Below are 20,413 nucleotides of genomic sequence, written 5' to 3' on the forward strand. Positions count from 1 at the left end.
AAAAAACATACTGAACTGTATTTTAATAAGAGGCAAGTAGATGTTTCTCCTACTTTTCCTGGAACTGCAGGAAACCAGGTTTGACTTGTGGTTTAGCATTCTCCAGAGAGGTTGTGGCCAGAGGGGAATTGGCTGGCAAGTTCGAGGGCATCGAGGCGGGCATCTGGGGGATGCTGCCGGTCAGCTGCTTCCAGGCCAGCAGGGAGGGAGGAGGAGAGCTGTAGCCACCAGAGGAGGTGAGTTGTGCTACATCAACAGAGGGGTTGTTGGCCATGGAGACGGGGGCAGCAGGCTGCAGTGAGGCCCCCTCAGCTGAGTCCTTGCCCTCACCGAACTGAGGCTCCGACTTCACTTTCAAGGTGGCTCGGAGGTGGAAGCTGAAAACAAGATGGACGCTTATTTTTATGTTGATCAATAAAGCCAAAGGCTAAAATGAGGAAAGGGTATATTTTCTGATTATGAACCGGTGGGACACTCACTTAGCATGTTTTATGGCCCCATCCACCGTGCTGAAGAGAGCGCCACAGTCCTCTACCAGGCAGTGAAAGTGCACTTTCTGAAGGAAGTCACACTGAGCCTCACAGAAGTCATCTGTGTCAAACCTTAAAATAGACAGATCACGAAGGGTGTAAATTTACCGCTTTTTCAACAGGACAACTGTTTCAACTTGTCATCTGACAGTAAATGGTTTAAGTCCATCACACCGGGAGTCATTTAAAATTCCCGCAAGATCAGGCTCTCTATGTTTCAGGGGGTTTCCAGTGATGCATGAGTTGTATTTACAGAAAAAGGCCTTCCATGTACAGTACTTATAAACACTCTGACTGTTTTCTCGCTATCAAAATGAATGCGTCTAACTACGTCAATAAATCCGCAGTGATGTATTGTACTTCCTCCATGTTTTATACCTGCGGAGGTATGTCCTCCAGATCTCAGTGGGTTTTTCTGGCAGAGGCCTCTTCAGCACTCTGTTCAGATACTGTGCTGCCTCCGAGGTGTTGCCGCCCTGGCCTGCCTCCAGCTCCGTTTTCAGGTTCATGGCGTTGAACAGGGCAGGGTTCACCTGTGACATCTACGAAACACAAAGCACATAAACAACCAGCTGCTGGGTTAGCCGAGCATACGTAAGCTGGGCACTTACATATGTTGGTGAGAGAGTGAGAGTTAGAACACACACACACACACGCACACACTTTTTGGCGAAGCAAAAAAGCGCAGCCAGATTTACAAACATCTAGGCTTTTGCTTGAGTGCAGGCCAAGCGTGTTTGCCAAGCGTCCTCTGGGAGCAACTGTTAACCCTTTTATGTGATGTGGTGGCTTGAATCAAACCCCCAAAAGCTGACATGACACGAAGAGCTGTTGGACAACAGGTCGTCAAGCTCCTCCACTGTCTGGGTTTAATGACTGCTTTGAGGAGAGCACCTCTGAAGTTAAGCTCTCTTGGGGAGAGGTTAAAAAAGAAGACGTGTGTGGAGGGGAAGCGAGGAGGGAGGAGGTCTTGACCAGTTGGCAAGGGTAAAAAAACAAAAAGGAGGCTGGTCTGTCATTACATCATCAATGTGATGGAAACCACCTGGCACATTTGTATCAGACAAGATGTATGATTAAGACGATGTGCATTTTAATCTTCAACACCCCCCCCCCCCCCCCCAAAAAAAAATACACATCTGAATTTCCATACGCTAACATTTAGACCTGGTAAAAAATGAGGGCAGCGCCTTCCTGTTTTTTTTCTCCCTCCTCTGACTTTTTAATCAAATAATTTACAAACTCTATAAATAAATGTAGAGCGAGGCGGGGGAAGAAAAAGTATAAAGGAGGAGGAAAAAATGGACGGCGAGTTCAAAACAGCTCATCAAAAAACAAACATCTCTATATATCTGGCATGGCACCCAGCTACTGCTTCATTATATTAATTTGTGAGAGGTGCAGTGAAAATTACACCGTATGAAAAATGGCTGGAAAATTTAAATGATACAAACTCATCTTATTAGCGGTGAAACATTAAAAAACAAACAGGCCCCTCCGTGTCCCGCTAATTTGTCTTGGGATGAAAGGCGTTTGATGGATGGATCTTACCTTATTCATAAGCGAGGATAAAAGAGATGTATTCCCTGGTACAGGGTGTCCGTTTGATTCATTACTGGAACAAGGAAAATGAACAATGTTTAGTCAAGATTTGCATGAGAACAGTAAATATTACTATTTATCACACAAGGTGTGCCTGTATAATGAAGAAGAAAAATGCTGTCTTCTTAAGAAATAAGATCTACTGTGAGTTGGAGGGAAGATTGGAGTTGACGGTTTATACAAACATCCTTCTCACGCAAAAATGGAGAAAGATGTTGAGGGTTTTATAATTGTATGCACATGTATATAAATGAGATATTTTTGATAAATAATTGCAAATATAACCCTGGCTGCCAAGACTGTAGAAATCATCCATCAATCACAGAAGCCTTATTTCCTTGTTGATTTATTTTCGGAATATATTAGGTGAATTTACAACAAGAATCAACATTTTCCACATAGTATTAATCCTTTATGCACCATGCAGCTCTGTACCTGTGGTCTTTCTTGCTCAGGTCCAGGCTGTGCTCCTGCGTGGAGTCCTGGGAGGCCCCAGAGTTGGCGTCTATTGGCTCCTGCTTCACTTGAACCAGATTGAACTGGCTGGCTGGAGCCGGCTGCCCATTCCCTGAGGATCAAGCCAGAGACGCAGATGAGAGAAGTGACAACAAAGTTATTGTTGGTCAGCATTATTATCCTATGACGAGATCTAATCTGACTTCTGTCCTGGCCCGAAAAGAATACTCCGAGTGATAATTATTGCGAAATTATGTCAGGCCGTCAAGCCTTTTAAATGGTGATTGAGAGGCGGGAGATATGAGGGAAAAAGACTCCTTTTTCTGCAGCACTTGTCACAACTCATTTGCCAGGCTGCCTCTTAACTGGTCATTAAGTGAGATGCTAATGCTGAGGGAAAGTGGCAGTCTCAGATTGGCCACCCCCCTCCCTTCCCACCTTCCCAGGCTCCTCGTTGGCCTGACAACGGACGGCAGCCAATGCCACTGAGCGTACCCACAAGGAACAGGGGTGCTATGTCGGTCAGATTGGAGCTGACAGCCAATCAGATTGGTTCAAATAGCATGACCTCTTGATCACATTCTCCTCCAAATAGGTATTCAGTGGATGCTGAGAGCGGGGACAGGAGCGCTGAAATGAAATAAATAAAGACCAGGGGACGACGTGGGGTAAAAATGCTGACAGGAAGGTGAATTCTGCCCCACCTCCCGATCCCCAAGGGATTGAAATATTAATTTGTCCTGGGGCTACACAGAGAAAGCTGGGCTCCTTGGTTGACAATAAGTGGTGTTTTAGTTTTAAAAAATATGTGAATGGGAGGGGTGACCCTGGCATTGCCTCTTAGACACTGAAAAACTGAGGAGCACCAGCGGCTCTGATTGGTTTGGTGAGGAATCTGTTGTTTAGGAATCAGGGCTGGTGCTGAGGGATAGTGACAGGCAAGGTCATGGGCAACCAAGTGTGTGCCCTTGGCCCTCAGCCTGGTGAGCCTCCTCTCCTTTTTCTTGCTCGGGAGAAAACAAGACCAGCCTACGTAAGGGGGAAACCGACCAGAGTTCCCCCCTGCTACAAGATGACCCAGAGACATATCAGGCCGAATAGGAGTGGAAAAGCCAGTCTTGGGCCTTGTCAGCTGAAAGCTCGGAGACGGGGAAGTGTCAGTGTCAGTTCAGTTTGACAATGGCTGAGGTCGGAGGGGCTGGAGGTGGAGTCTGGGCGGGGCTAAAGGAAAACAGCAGTCAAACAATTTTGCGTCTGGTTTGAGGTCACTGAACGCTTACCAAGTCTCTGTCCAGCACTCCTTCCCTCCCCCCAACTTGATGAGAGTACGCCCAAAATTAACTAGCCAGACAGATCCTGCCTTGTCATTGACAATTAAATCAACTCTCAGACCAAATGAGAGCACATTATATCAAGAGCAGCCGCCCACTACATGATCCACACATGATCAGCAGGCAGATTAAAGCATTCCTTCACTATATAAGAGGATAAACTGACTTTTTAGGTGGATTACAACACAAAAGTCTCCTCTTCTGTTGTGCATCATGAAGTTATTTTCAAACCACTTCCCAAAGAGGGAGAACAAATGAGTTTGACTCAAAGCAGCTTCTTTCTGGAAATTATCCAGGAATAATGTATCACCATGTAATTACTCCGGATAAGATACAGAGCTTGTGAAAGATCATTTGTACTGTGTGTCTAATTAGTAAACCCTTCAGATGCTTGAATCTCTGCGAAAAACACTTAGGGGTAAATTAGAGCGGAACATTAATAAAAAAAAAAAAAAAAAAAAAAAAAATACTGAGAAAATACTGAAAGCAGAAACAGGAAAAATGCAGTATTCACCGCAGTAGAGGCGAAGTTTCACAACCCTATGAAAAAATAAACACTGTGAAAAATAGCCACAAACACTGTGACTTTTCTCACACCTTTTTGACAGAGAAGCACAAACCACTTCCTCCTCATTTTAGCCCCAAATGTCCTGTTCACACATTTTATGAAGCAAATATGAGAAACAAAACCCACGCTACTCCTCCATCTCATATCTGCACTAAACTTTTACCATAAAGAGTCTGATATAGGGGAGATTATTTCAAACCAGCTTCGTTATCAAGCACAGAGATCTGACATGCAGCCTCTCAGTGAGACAACGTGAGGGGTGGTGAAGGCACCATCTGTGGAGGCCCCACCCTCAGTGGGGGCCTTCGCAGTGTTCAGACTACCTGCTGGAAGCCCAGAGGTGGAGCTCAGCCTGACAGCCTGGGCTCAGCTCGGCTCCCCGGAGCAGCTGCCCCATCTCTCTCCCAGGGCCTGTCCTGCTCCAGGAACACCACCAGGAATTGTAATCCTTCCCAGTCCCAACATCCGGAGATGCTCCCCCTTACAGCCCCATTTACAATCCTCACCCCACCTGCTCAGGCTCAGCACAGGAGGCCCCACTGCTACTGAATGCAAGATTGTGCTCTGCAGTGCATTATCAATTTAATGCTTTAACTTCATTTTCATTTTCAGAAGCTTTGTTCAGAGCAATATGATAAACATAGACAAGGCAATTACCTCCAAAATTTATGTGAATTGTGTTTATGCTAAATAGATATTGACATGTTTTTGTGGGAACAGAAGGTTTCTAGAAATTCAAAAAGTGTGTCTTTGCTGATGCATGCAAGTGTGTCTGAGTTCTTGTGTCAGTGAAAAAAAAAGAAGCCTCTTTCTCAGCTCTGGTGCATTGAGTCATTTCTGCCTGAGCGATTTCTGTTTTTTTCTTTTATCAGTTTGCATAGAGGGTACGAAAAAAAAAAAAGAAAAAACCCAACATTTTTTTGTTCTTGCAATTTCTGAACTTAATTTCATTCCACCTCCATTTGCTTGGAACGGGCGCAGACATAGATAAGAGACCAATGATGAGGAAACATGTTCGACACAAGCCCCAGGAGCCCCCACTCTGAACATCATAAGAGACTTTTACAGGCTCTACTCTCCCCTGTCAGCGCATTTATCTCCAAATGGATTGTGGGTATCTAACAAACGATCAACACAATAACAAGCCCAGAGCAGAGGACTATGCCTCCGGTATGTCCCTTTAAGCCTGAAAGCGGCAGTTTTTCTGCCTTTCTCTCCACTGTGGGATAGTGATAGAAATGACCTCTGAGTGCACTCGCTGCACTCTGGCTGTAGTGGAGAGAAGTCCACTGACAGAAAAAAAGGATGTGGCTTTTAGTATACACGCAGTACATTCGGTTTGGACACTGACATAGCTCAAAAAGTTATTGTTTGTCATATATTTCAATACCCTTGTCTATAATTACAGTAACAAGCACAACTAACCTTTACAATTGACTACCAATTTATTCATGGGTTTACAATTTGCTGGTGTGTTGTAGTGGTTTAGTTATCTGATTACTGATGTCTTTAAAATTACTTGTTTTGTCTGATCAGCAGTCCAAAACAAAGATGTTAAATTTACAATCATGAAGCAAGAGAAGCAGTGAATCTGCACATTTGAGAAGCTGAATGCAGCAAATATTTCTGCTTAATAAATGATCAAAACAACTTTTTGATACTCAAAATTGTTGGATATTTTTGTTTCAGTATAAACAACTACTTTCCATTTTCTAGTATCCACATAAATTATGCACAATGATGACTATCAGTGAAGTGACTGACCTGCGTCTGGGTTGTTGGAAGGCTTCAGGGCAGCAGCTGCCAGTCTGGCCATCATGGGCGATATCAGACCTTTGCTTGCTGAGATCTTCTCCATAATGGAGGAGGTGGCGAAGGATGTTGGGGTAGAGGCCATGGCTCCATCTGCACCCACTGTGGAGCAACCTTGGGTCAGTGAGTCGGTGGGCATAGAGTGGGCCCCAGAGGATGCGGCTGATATCAAGCTAGCGGCTGGCGGAGGGGGTTGGAGAGGCAGCCTGGGTATGAGGGGGAAGAATGGGTTGGAGGTGGCCAGGGCACTGTTGGAAAGAGCGAGGGCCACGGGCATGTTGCTAGGCAGGGCCTGAGACAGCAGGCTGGACATACGCTGGCCCGTGTTGGGCAGCGAGGATGTAGGTTTGAGGGTGTGGCCTGATGTAGAGGAGGAGGAGACAGCAGTGGTCGGCGTGGCCAACAGGTGCGATACAGTGGTGGACTGCTGGGTCGTAGGCGAGGCACTCAGGCTGGAGTTCTTGCTGCTGATGGCTGAGAAATCCATCAGGTCATCATTGCTCGATTCCTCTGGCTCATCCTTTGGTGCCAGGTAGGTGGTAGAGAGGCCCATGACGCCAGAGGAGCGGATGTGCCGGCGCTCGTGTTTGCGCTTGTGGGAGGTCATCTGGCTGGTGGAGGTAAAGGTGAAGCCACAGCCTGAGCGAATGCAGTGGAAGTGGTTGGTGGCTTTGCTGTACACACAGCCCTCGTACTTGCACTCCTCATACTTATAAAACTTCTTGAAGCCATCTTTGGCATAGGCATCATCCTTGATGTGGTAGCTCTTGTGCTTCTCAATGTCACACTTGTTCTTGAAGGTGAATGTGCATCCGGGGCGCCTACAGAAAAAAAGAACGGAAAACAAAAGGGAAAGCATGATTCACTATGATGCCCTGCTACAAAGCCTCCTCAGTACCTCAAGGGAGTGAGTGTTAGGGGGTCCACATGATTCAAATACTTTATAATGGAGGAATGATAACTGAGGCGGTTCAGTAACACAGCGGCAGCCCATTGACACGTTGCCACCTGCAACCTTTGCCAGAGGGATACATTCCAGGGAGGGAGTTTGATGAATCAACCAAGTGATTCTCTACGTCCATTGATAATAGTTGTGTGGTGCATTCTCTTCAAAACAACAGTTTGATGCTAATATATAAGTAGGTCACAATACAATTTGATAATAAAATGTATTTAATTATTAATAAATAAATGAAATTAAATTTAAAATGATCAAAAGAATAAGTATTTTTAATTCATTGATACTTAATGTAGGTTTGATAACTGTAAAAAAAAAAAAAAAAAAGAATCATCTACCACATTTGGCCAACAAAAGTCACCTGCAGTGGAAGTGTGTCGTCTTCTGCCCGTAGAATTGACACCCAACTGTGCCACAGTCCTCGGTGGCACGAAATCTCTGGAAGCCGTCGTTGATCAGCTGGGCATTCTTTTTATGGAAGTTTTCATGGGTCATAACGTCTGAGGTGCTGGTGTACACCTTGCTGCAGCCCACCTGCAAAGCAAAGACAAAGCATGGTGATCGAGAGCAAGATCTGGGCCCACAGCAGACATGAAAGTTTCAGTCTGCAAGAATGGTTCATAACAAAAAAAAAAAAAAAGCCAACTACTAAAAGGCAGGGCTTTCAAAAGATCTGATATACTCTACAAGCTACAGAGAAAAGAGCTCAGTGTGGTTGAGAAAATGCTAGTGGCCCAGAAATGGGTGGAAGAAGGTTGTTTTCTCACGTTTACAATTTTATTTGTGGTGATGCGCATCACAGCAGCACTAGTTTCAAGTCAAACCCGTGAATAGGAAACAATCTTGTAAGTGTGACAATTGGAAAAAAAAAAAAAAAAAAGTTACTGAAAGAGGCAGTGGCCACAGCAGGTAGCTGAAACTACAGTACCTTCCTGGCAAAGCTGCCTTTTAGAAAATGAAATTCATATTTTGAGTGTGACGATGCACAAACTTACTGTAACTCTGAGAACAAATTTGAGAGTTGGAGGGGGCAGAGGAAAGCAGATGAGAGCAAGATGACTGTCTTGGTCTTTAGTTTAAAATGTTCTGGTACTCAGGAGCCCTCAGAGCCAACAGAGGGGGAAAAAACAGGTAATGTTTGAATTAAAAGCAGCAATTGTATATCATCCCTGGCACTTTTCACCCGCACAAACCGGGCAACTTTTCCATATTGAGTCAAACAATGAAAAAAATGCCACTCTGTTTTTTTCCCCCCTAAATCGCGAGAGCCGATGCCAACATCTGCAGGTTCTCAGGGACTGTTAAAACAAGGGCTGAAATGTCCTAATAACAATTACGCCGTTAGAGGGGTTTAAAAAAGAATATATCTCAAGCCATCCTCGGCTGCGCTGCTGCCCTGTCGGTGAGAAAGCTCTCGGCACAATGACACTTTGAAAATAAGCAGATGTAAAAAATTAAACAAATCCAGAAGGGGGAATAATCTTCAACTGGCTGCTTGGTACTAAAAGATGAAAAATGTGTAGTTTATATAAACACCTTACTGAATTTTATCCATGCCAATTAAGGAGCGAGAGAGCGAAGAGGTGGGGAGAGCACAAGCAGCCTCACGTGTATTCACCCTTTTTCAATTTTCTTTTATTTACTTTAGGACACGTTTTGCCAAACTGCTCTTTAAAAACACTTTGGTGTAAATGGAAATACTGTGGAACTGTAAATCCATTTCACAGATGTAGGTGAACTGTAATTCTGAAACATCCTGTAGTCATATATGTCTTATGAGTGGCCTTACTTCCTAGATTTGGGCATCGTCTAGCTATATATATATATAAATATTTCTTTTCCTGCATTACACAGTTTCAAACTGTCCCGAAATGATGTCACTGCTGTAAAAAAGTTATTTTAAGTCTCTTACTGGATGCTAAATCAGGCTTTACACTCTGTATCGAATATGTGAGATCTGGTTTACTGACAACAATGTTTGTTTTGTGGCCCTGGAGTGTAAATTGAATGATGAATTATGCAACATTATATTTCACATTTTTAACAGCATAAGTGAGTTGTTGGTTATTTGTAGTGTATGTAATGCTTAAGCACACGTGGCCGTATTTGTAGATACATTTTCCGTGTTTGTGTGCATGCATGTGTACTGTACGCATTTGTGGGTTCTCTGTGGGTACGTGTGTAGGTGGAGGAGGAGGTGTGAGTCTGTGTAGTGTACCTGCATGCAGTGGTAATGGGTGCTTTTTCCATTGAGGTGGCAGCCATGGTAGTAGACACTGCAGTCGTCCAGAGGGCTGAAGCGCATGAAGCCATGCTGCAGAGAGTTGTCCCTCTTCTTGTGCATGTTGTAGTGCCTGATTACATCCTGCTTACTGGTAAACCTCTGCAAAAGGGGAGGGGAAAAAATGTACCGCAACAGGTTGGTGTTTATTTAAACCAGTCACAGAATCAGCAACAAGTCACTTTATCTCTGTGGAAGCAGCAGCTGCAACATGCAGGAGCCAACTGGCAGATGGGGAGGGCTGTGCACATTGCAATGGAGAGGGCCAGGACGTCTTTAAAGGTGATGCGTTCTGTGGTTATTGATTTACTTTGCATATCTCGAAGTTGTGCCCTATCCAAATGCAGCACCAAAGGCTCGGGGACTTTCTGAGTGCAGGAGAAGCTTCCACATGGAACATGAAGTATGTTCCCCATACACCCACTGACTCTACAGTATTTCTTCCCTTCTACCAAAATGTATTTTTTTAATTAAGATGAATCAATTGACATGCAAGATCACAGTTGTGATGTTTCTGTCTCTGGAAAAATTATGTTCCATGCAGATGGTTTCTCAGACATGCACAGGGGAAAACAGAAGACAACAGAAACAAACAAACAAACAAGTGAACCAAAAAACGTTTTCCCTTTCAATTCGCTGAGATATGATTCCATTTTTAATTAAAGCACTAACACTCGCTTTTGGTGCAGGCTTCGTCTGTAATGATGAGTGAATATGCTAAGAGACCCGCCTTCTAAAATTACAAAATAAATAATTTAAAAAAAAAAAAAAATCCCTCCCACACCCAGGAGTCAGGAAGGGAAACAGAAAAGTCACTCCACAGAGACCTGCAGCAACCAAATCTGCTGTAATTGGGCTTAAGCTGATGTTACAGAAGCGGTAACGGGAGAAGCGCAAATCAATGAGACAGTTCTGTCTTCAATCCATATTTATCTCCAGTTGAGGGAAAAACATCAGAAAGAACTATTCTAAAAAGCAACTAATTGCTGTACAAAGTAGGGTAATTGCTTTGTGTCATGTGTTCCACTCGCGCACAAGTAAAAAGCTAAGATCTCACACAGCTGTTCATTCCCTCGCTCTTGGCCTGTTTCCCACTGAATATTTCTGAGATGTTTAACTCCTGTAGGAGCGAAGACTTCATTAGGATTTTTAATCTAATTGATGAATGCTTTGGATTCATCGCTTTTTCAGCAATTTACCTGAAAAAATCCTGAGCTCAGTTCTGGGCTTTGGGCTTTCTGGTATCTAACGGTTAATGATGACCGGAAGATAAGTTGAACTGCGGTCAGGGTACATTCGATCCATCAAGCCGTCCAAAATAGGCCATGGAGAGAGCTGACTGGGAAAAAGATCTCATTTTCAGTTGAGTGGTGATGAAGGTTGGGAGCCACTTGCTACATTTATTTTAGGATTCCCACTAGTGTGGCAAGATGCACACTCTCCCTCATGTACAAGCCCATGAAAGGAGAATGTTAAGACTCAGCCAATAGCCCGCAGGCTGGCAGTGGGATAATATTCCAGGAGTGTGTGTCATGTAACATTTCATGAGTTATCGCTTCGAAAGGGGCTGCTCATCACTGCCTGCTTCTTTTTTTTTCAGGGTATTGACATCTCAGAGAGCTGGCTTCCAAAGCATATCTGTGTTTCCACGCAACGCAAAAGCAACAGAGAAATGTGGACCTGACCGTGGAAATTGCCATGATAACCTGAACTAACAGTCTAAATAATGACATGAAATGATTTTCCTTTGTATTCCTCCAAGAATGTGTCCCATCAGACTGTGAAGTGGGATTCATGCAGAAAATGAAAGCTTAGATCTGTAATGCTTTTCACCACATAAACAATATTTATCGAGCGGTAATCTCTCTTGATCAGGAGCAGACAAAGGAGATTACAGCCGAAGATGGCTTAATTCAGAAAATTGTTAGGAAAGGAAGGAAAACACACACAACGCTCGCTGTGCATGGATTTTTGACATCTTTGACAAATCTTCCTGTGTTTGTCTAACTCTCTCAGGCCATATGCTACAGCAAACACAGGGCCTGTATTATGATCTGCTTTGTGTTTTTTCTCCTTCCTGTGCCATACATGACAACTCTTGGGACCAGGACGAGATTAATAACGTGAAAGGGGATTAAAGGCAGGCCCCCAGTCAATGGCAGATGTCTTTAGAAAAAAGAAAAAAAAAAAAAAAAAAAGAACACATAGATGAAAAAAGAAACATATTTCAAGCATATTTACAATTAACCCTTGTGATAAAAGGCCAACTGTCAAAGACCAACTGTGCCTGGAAGACGCCTGCGAACTGAACAGATGTAAACACTCATAGCCTGTTTGGCAGACCAAAGGCCAACAAACTTTTCATCTGCGTAGACTTTGGCTGGGTGTGACCACTAATGAAAAGATGACACATTATCCTGTTTGTCTATCCTAGGATGGCCACATCCCCTTTGTCATGTCATTTAGAAAAAGAGAATGCTTAGCTTTGTCACCTAACTTGGCCTCGTAGAAACAACGCAGCCTAAAGGGTAACTGCATTTTTTAAACCTCAACCCTCAACATTTTGACATGTCTAAATAATTTATGGGAACAAGAATTTTTGAACTGGATCGCTACAGATAGACCTTTTTGTTAAAGAGTAATACCCTTCTTGTTCAGCCAGAAACAACCTCAAAATCGATATTACCAAACCCACCAGACTCCATTTAAATCAATGGTAATTTGAGTGTGTATACAGTCAGTATACATTCAAATCTAACTGGGTAAATTAAGAGTTTATAATACCAAACTAGAGTTGGTGATCACTGGAACAGTGCGGAAGATTAACCAAGATGGTTTTATGAGTTTTATTTTGTTTCTATTGACTTTGAATGAAGTGTGTTTTACGATGATAAAATTACTGTTTATACAAAGGAGTGTGGTGGGTTTGACAATAGCGATTTCTGGGCTGTTTCTTGTTAAACAAAAAGGACCTTACTCTTTCAGAAAAAGGTCTGTCTCTGTGGGGATCCTTTCCATAATGTTGTCAGACACTTAGAATAATAATCTGAGCAATCTCAATCAATACTGGACCAATTTTAAACATTATTTTTCCCTTTACTCATTCAGACAAAGGACAAAAGTCATAGTCTTAGTTGAAAAACACCAAAGTCACCCTCTAAGCGCTCACTTGTTTTAACCAGTGAGAGTAGCAAACAAAATTACCTTTGCCTAATTTCTCTCATTGTTTAGGTATCTGAACTTTGAGTCACCGAGGTTATTGTAAAGGGTACAGCTTTGTGGAGGCAATGTGTGTATGAGTGATGCTCAAAAAAGTTGTAAAGTACTCACGCTCACCTGGTAGTTACACTCAGGGTCCATGCAGTGGTAATGCTCTCTGTACTGGTAGGCACAGTGCACATGTCCACAGTGTTGACTTCCAGAGAACCTGAAAACCAAGTTGCAGGACACTTTTCAACAGCTGAACATTTTAAGAGTCTCACAGATCCATGAATAAAACCACATCAAGACTGGTTCAAAACCCAGGAGCCCATCAGAGCTTATCGCACAGAGAACAGTCGCAGGGATGAAAAAAGGCTGAATGAAAAAGCAGCTCAGAAATATGTCAGTGTGACTCAAAAATAATCAAAAGCAAATCAAGACTGATTAGTGAAGAAATTATTTGAAATACCAGGAAGAGCACAAAAGAAAATCAGGTGAAGGAGTTTTCAAAGGCATTATGCTCGTCTCACCTTCAAAGTAACAGGCTTGCACCTTCAAACTGACTTCTGCTTTCCACACTGCTGCAACAATTTACCCGTCTGTCACACCAATTTCAGCCAAATTAGCTCCATTTATTTCCAAAGCAGCCGTAAGAGACACTTATTACACTGAAACCCTCTCCCTCGACACGCATACACACTCCCACACAAGGATCGGGAACCCCATGACTACTTTATTTCTCAACGCTGTGAAAACCCCTGTCAAATCAATGCACAGTTCTTTCAGGTTAACCACAGTTTTACTCTGTGAGGAAAAGGGTCAGGTATCCTTAGATGTGGGAACAGCTCTGTCTACTTTTCACTCTCTAGTCTGGAGTCCAAAAAAACTGATTTTAGTCTGGCACTGGTTAAAAAAAAAAAAAAAGGCTGCTGCTTGCTACAGTACAGCCACTTTTACGGTGGTGATTATAAGCCTGACGATGATGACTGTTAAAATCCTCCAATTACCAGTGAAAACACACAAATAAACATTTGCACTGCTGCTGCCAAGAGCTCCATCTGCTAGTGCAGAGGAGAGGGGGAAAAGGGGGCTAAGTAATATTTTTTCCATCTCTCTTTCTGTTTTTTCCTTGTTAGGATTATCCCAGAGCTGCATTTACAGATCACTTTGCTGAGTTCATTAAGCTAATTGAACGGCATATCCACTACTCTTTTTAAGTTGGCTGTGAGAGTGTGTGTGCTCTCGTGTGTGTGTCTGGAAAATGGTGATGGAGGTAGAGGGGGCTTTGGGAGGGTTTGATGGCTCTTTTAGAAAAGACAAAACCAGAAGTGGAACTACGTGTGTGCACACATTAAAGCCAGCATATGTGCCAACCATTAGTGTTTTCTATACTCTTCTTTCACATACATACACACACGCACACACACATTTACTCTTATGAACACACAAAGCCCCCCCACCCCCCTGAGACTATGGCCCACCCTTCTGCTCATTGCCCAGCTGTATCACTTTGCCTCTGGACAATTCCCACTTGCCGCGTCAGGGGGCCTAATGGGCCGCTGCTATTCAGCAGCAGATTAAATATTAATATCGCCACGATACAGAGATTGCAGCGCATCTCCAGTTACAATAGAGATACACAGATCAAAGTGCCGAGGCAATAGTGGGTGCATGAAAGCATTTAAAGAGTGAAAACTGCAACTAAACACTACCAGGGAAGCTCTTTAAAACATCAAACTGTAGTGTGCTGAGGAGATGAAGAACTTTTTTTTTTCTTCTTTTCACAAGGATTGGGTATGAACACATTTACAAAACTGGTTTTTACTATTAGTGTGCACTCATTAGCCCGAGCTCCAAAGAGGACCCTCCCCCGCTTCTACCTCCCCTCTCGGTGCTACATTTGCCCTTTTTATGAGCCCTCCTTTTCCATTTTTTTCCTCCCTCCTCTCCTTTCCTTTCTCTTTTTTTCCCAACCCCAACACGGAAATTGAAACTGTATCTGGGCTTATCTGCAGCCTCCCCGTGCATCAACTGCCGAGATGTTTAGACAAATTTTATGCATTATGCAGCGCAAATATCAAAACAGTTCTTGGCAGTGCCAGCAGAAGCCTCATTAAAAATTCCTTAATTAAATCTTCTTGCAAAATGTAATCAGTCCAAGGAAGGGGTTTTGTGTGTGTGTGTATGTGTTTGCAGAAGAGGACGTGTGTGTATGTGTGTGTGTCTGTCAGTGCCAAGGCTTTGATTTGTGCCCTTCATGTTATGGCTTGGAGAAGTAATCATTAACGCCAAAGCCACTTTGGCTTTTCAAATGCTGTTTTTCTTTCTTTTTAAACGGAATAAACAAACAAATGATAATCACCTTTCTACTGTCGGCTCAAAATGAATCCAGAATAGGGGGACATTGTTCTGTGTCCATTGAAACGCATGATACCTCCCCTCCCCTGATGTTTTTGTCTTCGTCGGTGTGAACGACTGACTTTTTAGATCAGTCACTTCCTCGTGTCTTCAAAGACAAACGGCAGAAGTCAAGAAAAACCCGGCCTAAGCTTGTATCCTCTCTTAGTCAGTCACAGCTAACAGAGTTGCTCAGAATTATGTTCTCTGCAATGTTTTAGTGCTATACACACCGTGAGCATTTACTCAACCAGTTACAGTAAGCTACCATCAAACCATTTCACTTTCATTACCCCTCATCCTTCTACTTCCTCTCAGCACATAAATTGGAGTCTTTTCTTAATCAATTTACTGCGCACAGAACATTCTCATACCAGTCTAGGATCGAGTTACATCACTGAATAAAACACCATCAGTGGATAAAAAAAAGGTTCATCTCTGTTTTGGGTATATTTTTTCATTGGTGTGGCACATTGAGGGATTTGCATACCTGGCAATATATTTCTGGTAGAGGTTGATGTCGTCGCTGGCGGGTTTATCTGGTGGCAGGCCATTCCTAATGCAACAGCAAACACAAAAGAGACAGGATTAATGGTGAGGTTGGGCTGCCTGTTGTTAATAAAAACAAACTGACACAATATTTACTTACAAGCCGCTCCCAAACTTTGGACTATCAATATACATTTTCTTATGGCATAACAGCGTTTTCATGTGCCGAATGAATCAGGGATGGAAGGCGCACACTTTGATGCATGGTCTCCCAACCAATGAAAGGCAAAATGCAGGAGCAAAGGGACATTAATCTTTTATGGGGGTATTTTGGTGAGTGCTCATATGCAAAACTGGATAATGGGGATGTGGAAGAAAAGCTCTGAAAAGGTCTTTTCTGATAATCTCTAAGGGCCTTAGCTCTAATGCTGATGTCAAGTGGTCTCCAATCAGTCTGGACTCGGTTCAAATAAAGACGTAAGACAACACTGCAGCTTCAAATGCAAGTGGATCAAGCCGATCGACCGACTTGATCAGTTTCAGCTCAATCAGATTCAATTCAAAACAGGAATTAAACACATTTCAGAGACGTGCTGAGGAATGCTGTGTGCTTTTTGTCACCTGTGATCCCCTTCATAAAGCTGGTAACAGTGACAGTCATAATACAGTATTGGTTCTGCTTGCTCCCCTCAGAAATGGCATTTAGCTCCATGTGAGCAGCTCCACACGGGGGATGACCTGAGGTTAATCTGGCCCAGAGGGGAGGATGCGCTGCCAGACATTCTCACCAGCACCCCCTCTCCTCCTGTATACAAGCACCAGACTGGGTCAGTTAGCCAAGCTTGCAGCTCCACTGAGCCCCAACCTGACAAAGGCCAAAGCCTGAGGGAGAGGTGCCTGAGGGCTCTTGAACAGTGTCTTTGATAGGTCTTGACTAACTAGAGACAAGGTCAAAACCAATCAAACAGACTCTGAGAGCTGTTTCCTACTGGTAGTGCACACGACTGTAGGCTAGCTCCCCAAACCCCTCGTTTGCTTCCTTTAAAGTGCACTCGTCAGGCAGTGTAGAGTCGGCCCCTGTGACTCGCCGGGAGGTTAGTCATGGCTCCAAAGTAATTAAAGGGAGAGTTGTTACACCCTAGCCAAACGAAAGAAGTCAGTCACTTTGCGATGACTGTGCTAAATCAGTCTCCACGGAGTGCTACAGCGAGTAAACACTTCATGTGCCTTCGCAACTCATCATGTCGTGGATCTATTGGGCGCTATGCGCTATTTCACACTGCATTCCTGTTGGCTGCTGTGGAGGTAGCAATTACCTTTGCGTTAGGCTAACTGACTCACAGTAGCAGTTAAGTGTATGTGAGCTTCACATTAGCTCTGAGGTGTTCCACTGGAACTTGGGATCTTTTCAATCCACCAATAAACTTTAAATTGGAATTTTAATGGACAGGTTATGTGATTTATTAGCTGATTTTAAGATGTATGCATTATTTTAGGTGTAGATAAGTCATGCAGTATGTCACATAATATTTTTTGTCAATAAACACACATTTCACAATTACCAGTAAGAGAGAGAATGAGAGGCAATAACATACATGCTGTCATCTCTTGTCCCCTAAGTTCTGTATATTTGTATTTTAACTCTGCCAAGTTTTTGCACCATTTGTCTGTCTATCTGTTTGTCATTGTTAGCTAAATATCTAAAAATCTACTGATCTACTACATTTCACTACAGTCAATAGTTTGTGGTGCAAATAGCGCCACCATGTCGCAATTTGTAGTGCTATACTTTTTTTACTCAGTCCTGCTCTGGTAAAATGTATAAAATCTTTTTTATAGGCCACACTCATTTTCAGTTACACAGATTTTCCACCATTTTGAAATCTTTTGCACAACACTTATTTGACCACATCACCTACAAATAAAATGCAATCTGAACCAAACGGATGGACACTGAACTGCCAAAATACAGCCACATGATAAATCAAGTTCTCTTTTGGACAAAACTCTAATATTCCTAATAATAGGATTAAAGTTTTCTGAAAAAAATTTGCATTATCTTTTTGTTTTGCTTTTTCATGCATTTTTAATAACTAGTCGAAAGCATTGTGTCGCGCTGGTAGCAGTATCTGCTCTCTGAGTGCTTTCTAGTTTCACACGATAACGTTTGAGTTGACTTACTTAACGGAGGACACGGTTCCTGTGGTGATGGAGTCAGTCTTGGAAAAGCTGGACTTCAGGTAGTCAGAAGCGTTGAAGCTTATGTGTCCTGTCTGGTCCATTGTGAGCCCTGGAGCAATGCTGGCCCCAGCTGCACCCACGGTGGGGACACCAGGAGCTCCCGGGTTCCCTGGTGCTGTTGCAAGGACATTGGGCATCAGCGAGGCCTCAGGATTTCCTGGCATTAGCTTCTGAATTGCTCTGATGTCATACTTTGATGGGCGGCCCACTTTGCAAGTCTTAAAGGCAATGGCGCCGCCCATGTCGGGGTTGCCCTCACCAGGCTTGAAGAGGTGTAGAAACTTGACGTTCTCCAGGTCGTACTTGGAGGGTCGCTTGTAAGCGTTACCGTTCTGCTGCTGTAGACTCTCACCCATCTTCAACTTCTGAATAAAGAAGTCATACTTGGAGGCTCGGGACGCCATGTTCTGGATGTGAGAGGGATTTGGTGGCTGAGAAGTGCCCAGCTGAGGTCCTCCTGGCTGTTTGTGGTCCAGGCTTGGGGGGTAGATTTGTGCCTCGGCCCCTGGGAGGCACCCAGAGGTCTGGAGCATGGTAGCGCTCTTGTCTTGGGCCAGTTTTGGGTTGAGGTCGTCTGGTTTGGGTGGGGAAGCATGCATGGGCCAAGGGAGGGTCTCACCGGCTTTTAGCTTACGAATGTACTCTTCGTACTTGGAGAAGCGGGCGCGCCGTGAGGCCTCCTCACTGCTGAGGGATGAGGGGTCTGAGGTAGCGGCTTTGAGCTTCTCAAAGCTGATCTTCTTGGTCAGCTCATCCCTTACCTGCTGGTCATCATAACCGAACATTCCCAAAAATTCATTCATGGTGTTGGCTGCATAGTCTCGCAGGGCAGATGCTTCTCCTGCAAAGAGAAAAAGTAGAGTAGTGAGCCTCTACGTATGAGGTATAATTCTCCCAACTGCTTTCAGATTTTTTTCTTTTAAAGCTGCAACCAGCATCATTGAAAAAGTATTGAGTTTAAAACCTCAGCCGGTGCTGTCTGATGCTGTCTGGCAAACCCAAATCAAGCCATTGCTCAACATGGGCTAATAAGTGACCAAATTCATGCCAGTCAATCAGTCCACCAAATGGTTCTGTCTCGCTTCATATTGACTGACGCTTGCTCAACAAGTGATAAACTGTTGCTGTACTCTAAGGAGGATAGTTTGTATTTGACAATTTATTTTTTTGTTTGGCACCAAGTATGTAATTTACAAATGATTCTGGGACTAGCTTTGTGTGACATGTGAAAAATACATTTTATCAGCCCGATCATTTAAACAACCCTCTCTCATGTTTTGTCCAAGTTGTGATGATGAAAGGCTGCTAACCTGAGTAGAACAACATCTACTACATTGTACTGTTTTTTTCTCATCAATAAATGTTTAGAATTGATGTGAAATTTGACAACAGGAAAAGTGATTCTGCACTGCACGCTACAGCAGCACCTGTACATCTGTGTGTTTATGTGTCTACAGACAAGCAGTCTGAGGCAATGCTCTTCCTGTTTTGGTTGCACTATAAGTCAGTCCTGCAGAATTTGCGGGTGACTGTACCAAAGGACACACTGAATAAACAAAACTCTTCTGGTTTTCTATGCTCATTTTGTAACACTATCGAAATTTGTTAGAGAATTACTTTTGAGGCTGATATTTAGAATAAATATTCTACATGTAAGAGCAAGAAATCTTAGTAACCACATTAAAAGATCAAATTTGAGGCCAAAGAATTTAAGGGAAGCTTTGTAAAAAATATAATCCATTTTTACAGCTTTTTAGAAATGAAGTAAGACTATCAGAGCACTTCCCCACTGATTTTTTACATGATACTGATGCTGAACTGTTTGAAAATGACATAATTATAACTACTATCTGCCAAGAAATTCTGGCATGTTAAGTGCAATTCATGATTCATAATCCCCCATGAAGCTTGATGTAAGCTATTTGAAAATAACATGACTATTGTGTCACCTTCCAGAGTGAAAAGAATGAATCCTTTCCCCCTTTTTACACATTTGTGAACTGAAACATCACTTTCATTTTAAGAGTCCATTAAATTGGACAACTTCCCCAAGGACATAAGCGAAATATAGTCAATGTATAGTTTAATTGCATTATATGGAGATTAATTCTGGCCCATTAACTTTCATCCAGGTTAGTGCAAGGGGTCAGAGTGGGGAAAAAGGGAAAAAATGATTTTGCTTGAAAGCAGTGTGGGGACAAAGTTCTGCATAGAAAAGGAAGAGCACAGGGAGGACTCTGAGGCAGTTGTGTTTGCTGATCCAACTAAATTCCATAAATCTCCTATATGCCAGTTTGCATGTCACGCAGGATACCAGAACGCATACATGCTACTAGTGTACAAGATGATAATTTCACCCGGGTCATGTAAAAGCTTTGGCCTTCTTAACACATTCATGTCTCAGTCACATGTACTGGGGGGTCAAAAGCCTTTTTTTAAAAAATGTTTTATTGCTGTTTATCATCACTATCAACACATGAGCTGGTGAGACGTAACACCACCTACCACCCAGGGTAATTAATACACAAATATTTCTGCTCTTGTCTC

General features: G+C 43.1%; 1 protein-coding gene across 2 annotated transcripts in view; it reads right to left on the bottom strand.

Annotated features, from left to right (window-relative positions):
* The window catches only part of casz1 (castor zinc finger 1), an 80,552-nt gene that overhangs the window by 12,460 nt on the left and 47,679 nt on the right, over positions 1-20,413 (bottom strand). For both annotated transcript variants that reach the window (XM_049580499.1, XM_049580498.1), the window contains exons 3-13: positions 17,807-18,707; positions 15,627-15,692; positions 12,869-12,965; positions 9,476-9,640; positions 7,619-7,791; positions 6,252-7,120; positions 2,568-2,700; positions 2,082-2,145; positions 909-1,072; positions 480-602; positions 54-377 (exon numbers count right to left, since the gene is read on the bottom strand). In XM_049580499.1, the coding sequence (XP_049436456.1) occupies positions 54-377; positions 480-602; positions 909-1,072; positions 2,082-2,145; positions 2,568-2,700; positions 6,252-7,120; positions 7,619-7,791; positions 9,476-9,640; positions 12,869-12,965; positions 15,627-15,692; positions 17,807-18,707 (3,079 nt within the window). The remainder of the gene's footprint in view (positions 1-53; positions 378-479; positions 603-908; positions 1,073-2,081; positions 2,146-2,567; positions 2,701-6,251; positions 7,121-7,618; positions 7,792-9,475; positions 9,641-12,868; positions 12,966-15,626; positions 15,693-17,806; positions 18,708-20,413) is intronic.

This window comes from Epinephelus fuscoguttatus, linkage group LG7, assembly GCF_011397635.1.
Source record: "Epinephelus fuscoguttatus linkage group LG7, E.fuscoguttatus.final_Chr_v1".
Lineage (NCBI taxonomy): Eukaryota > Metazoa > Chordata > Actinopteri > Perciformes > Serranidae > Epinephelus > Epinephelus fuscoguttatus.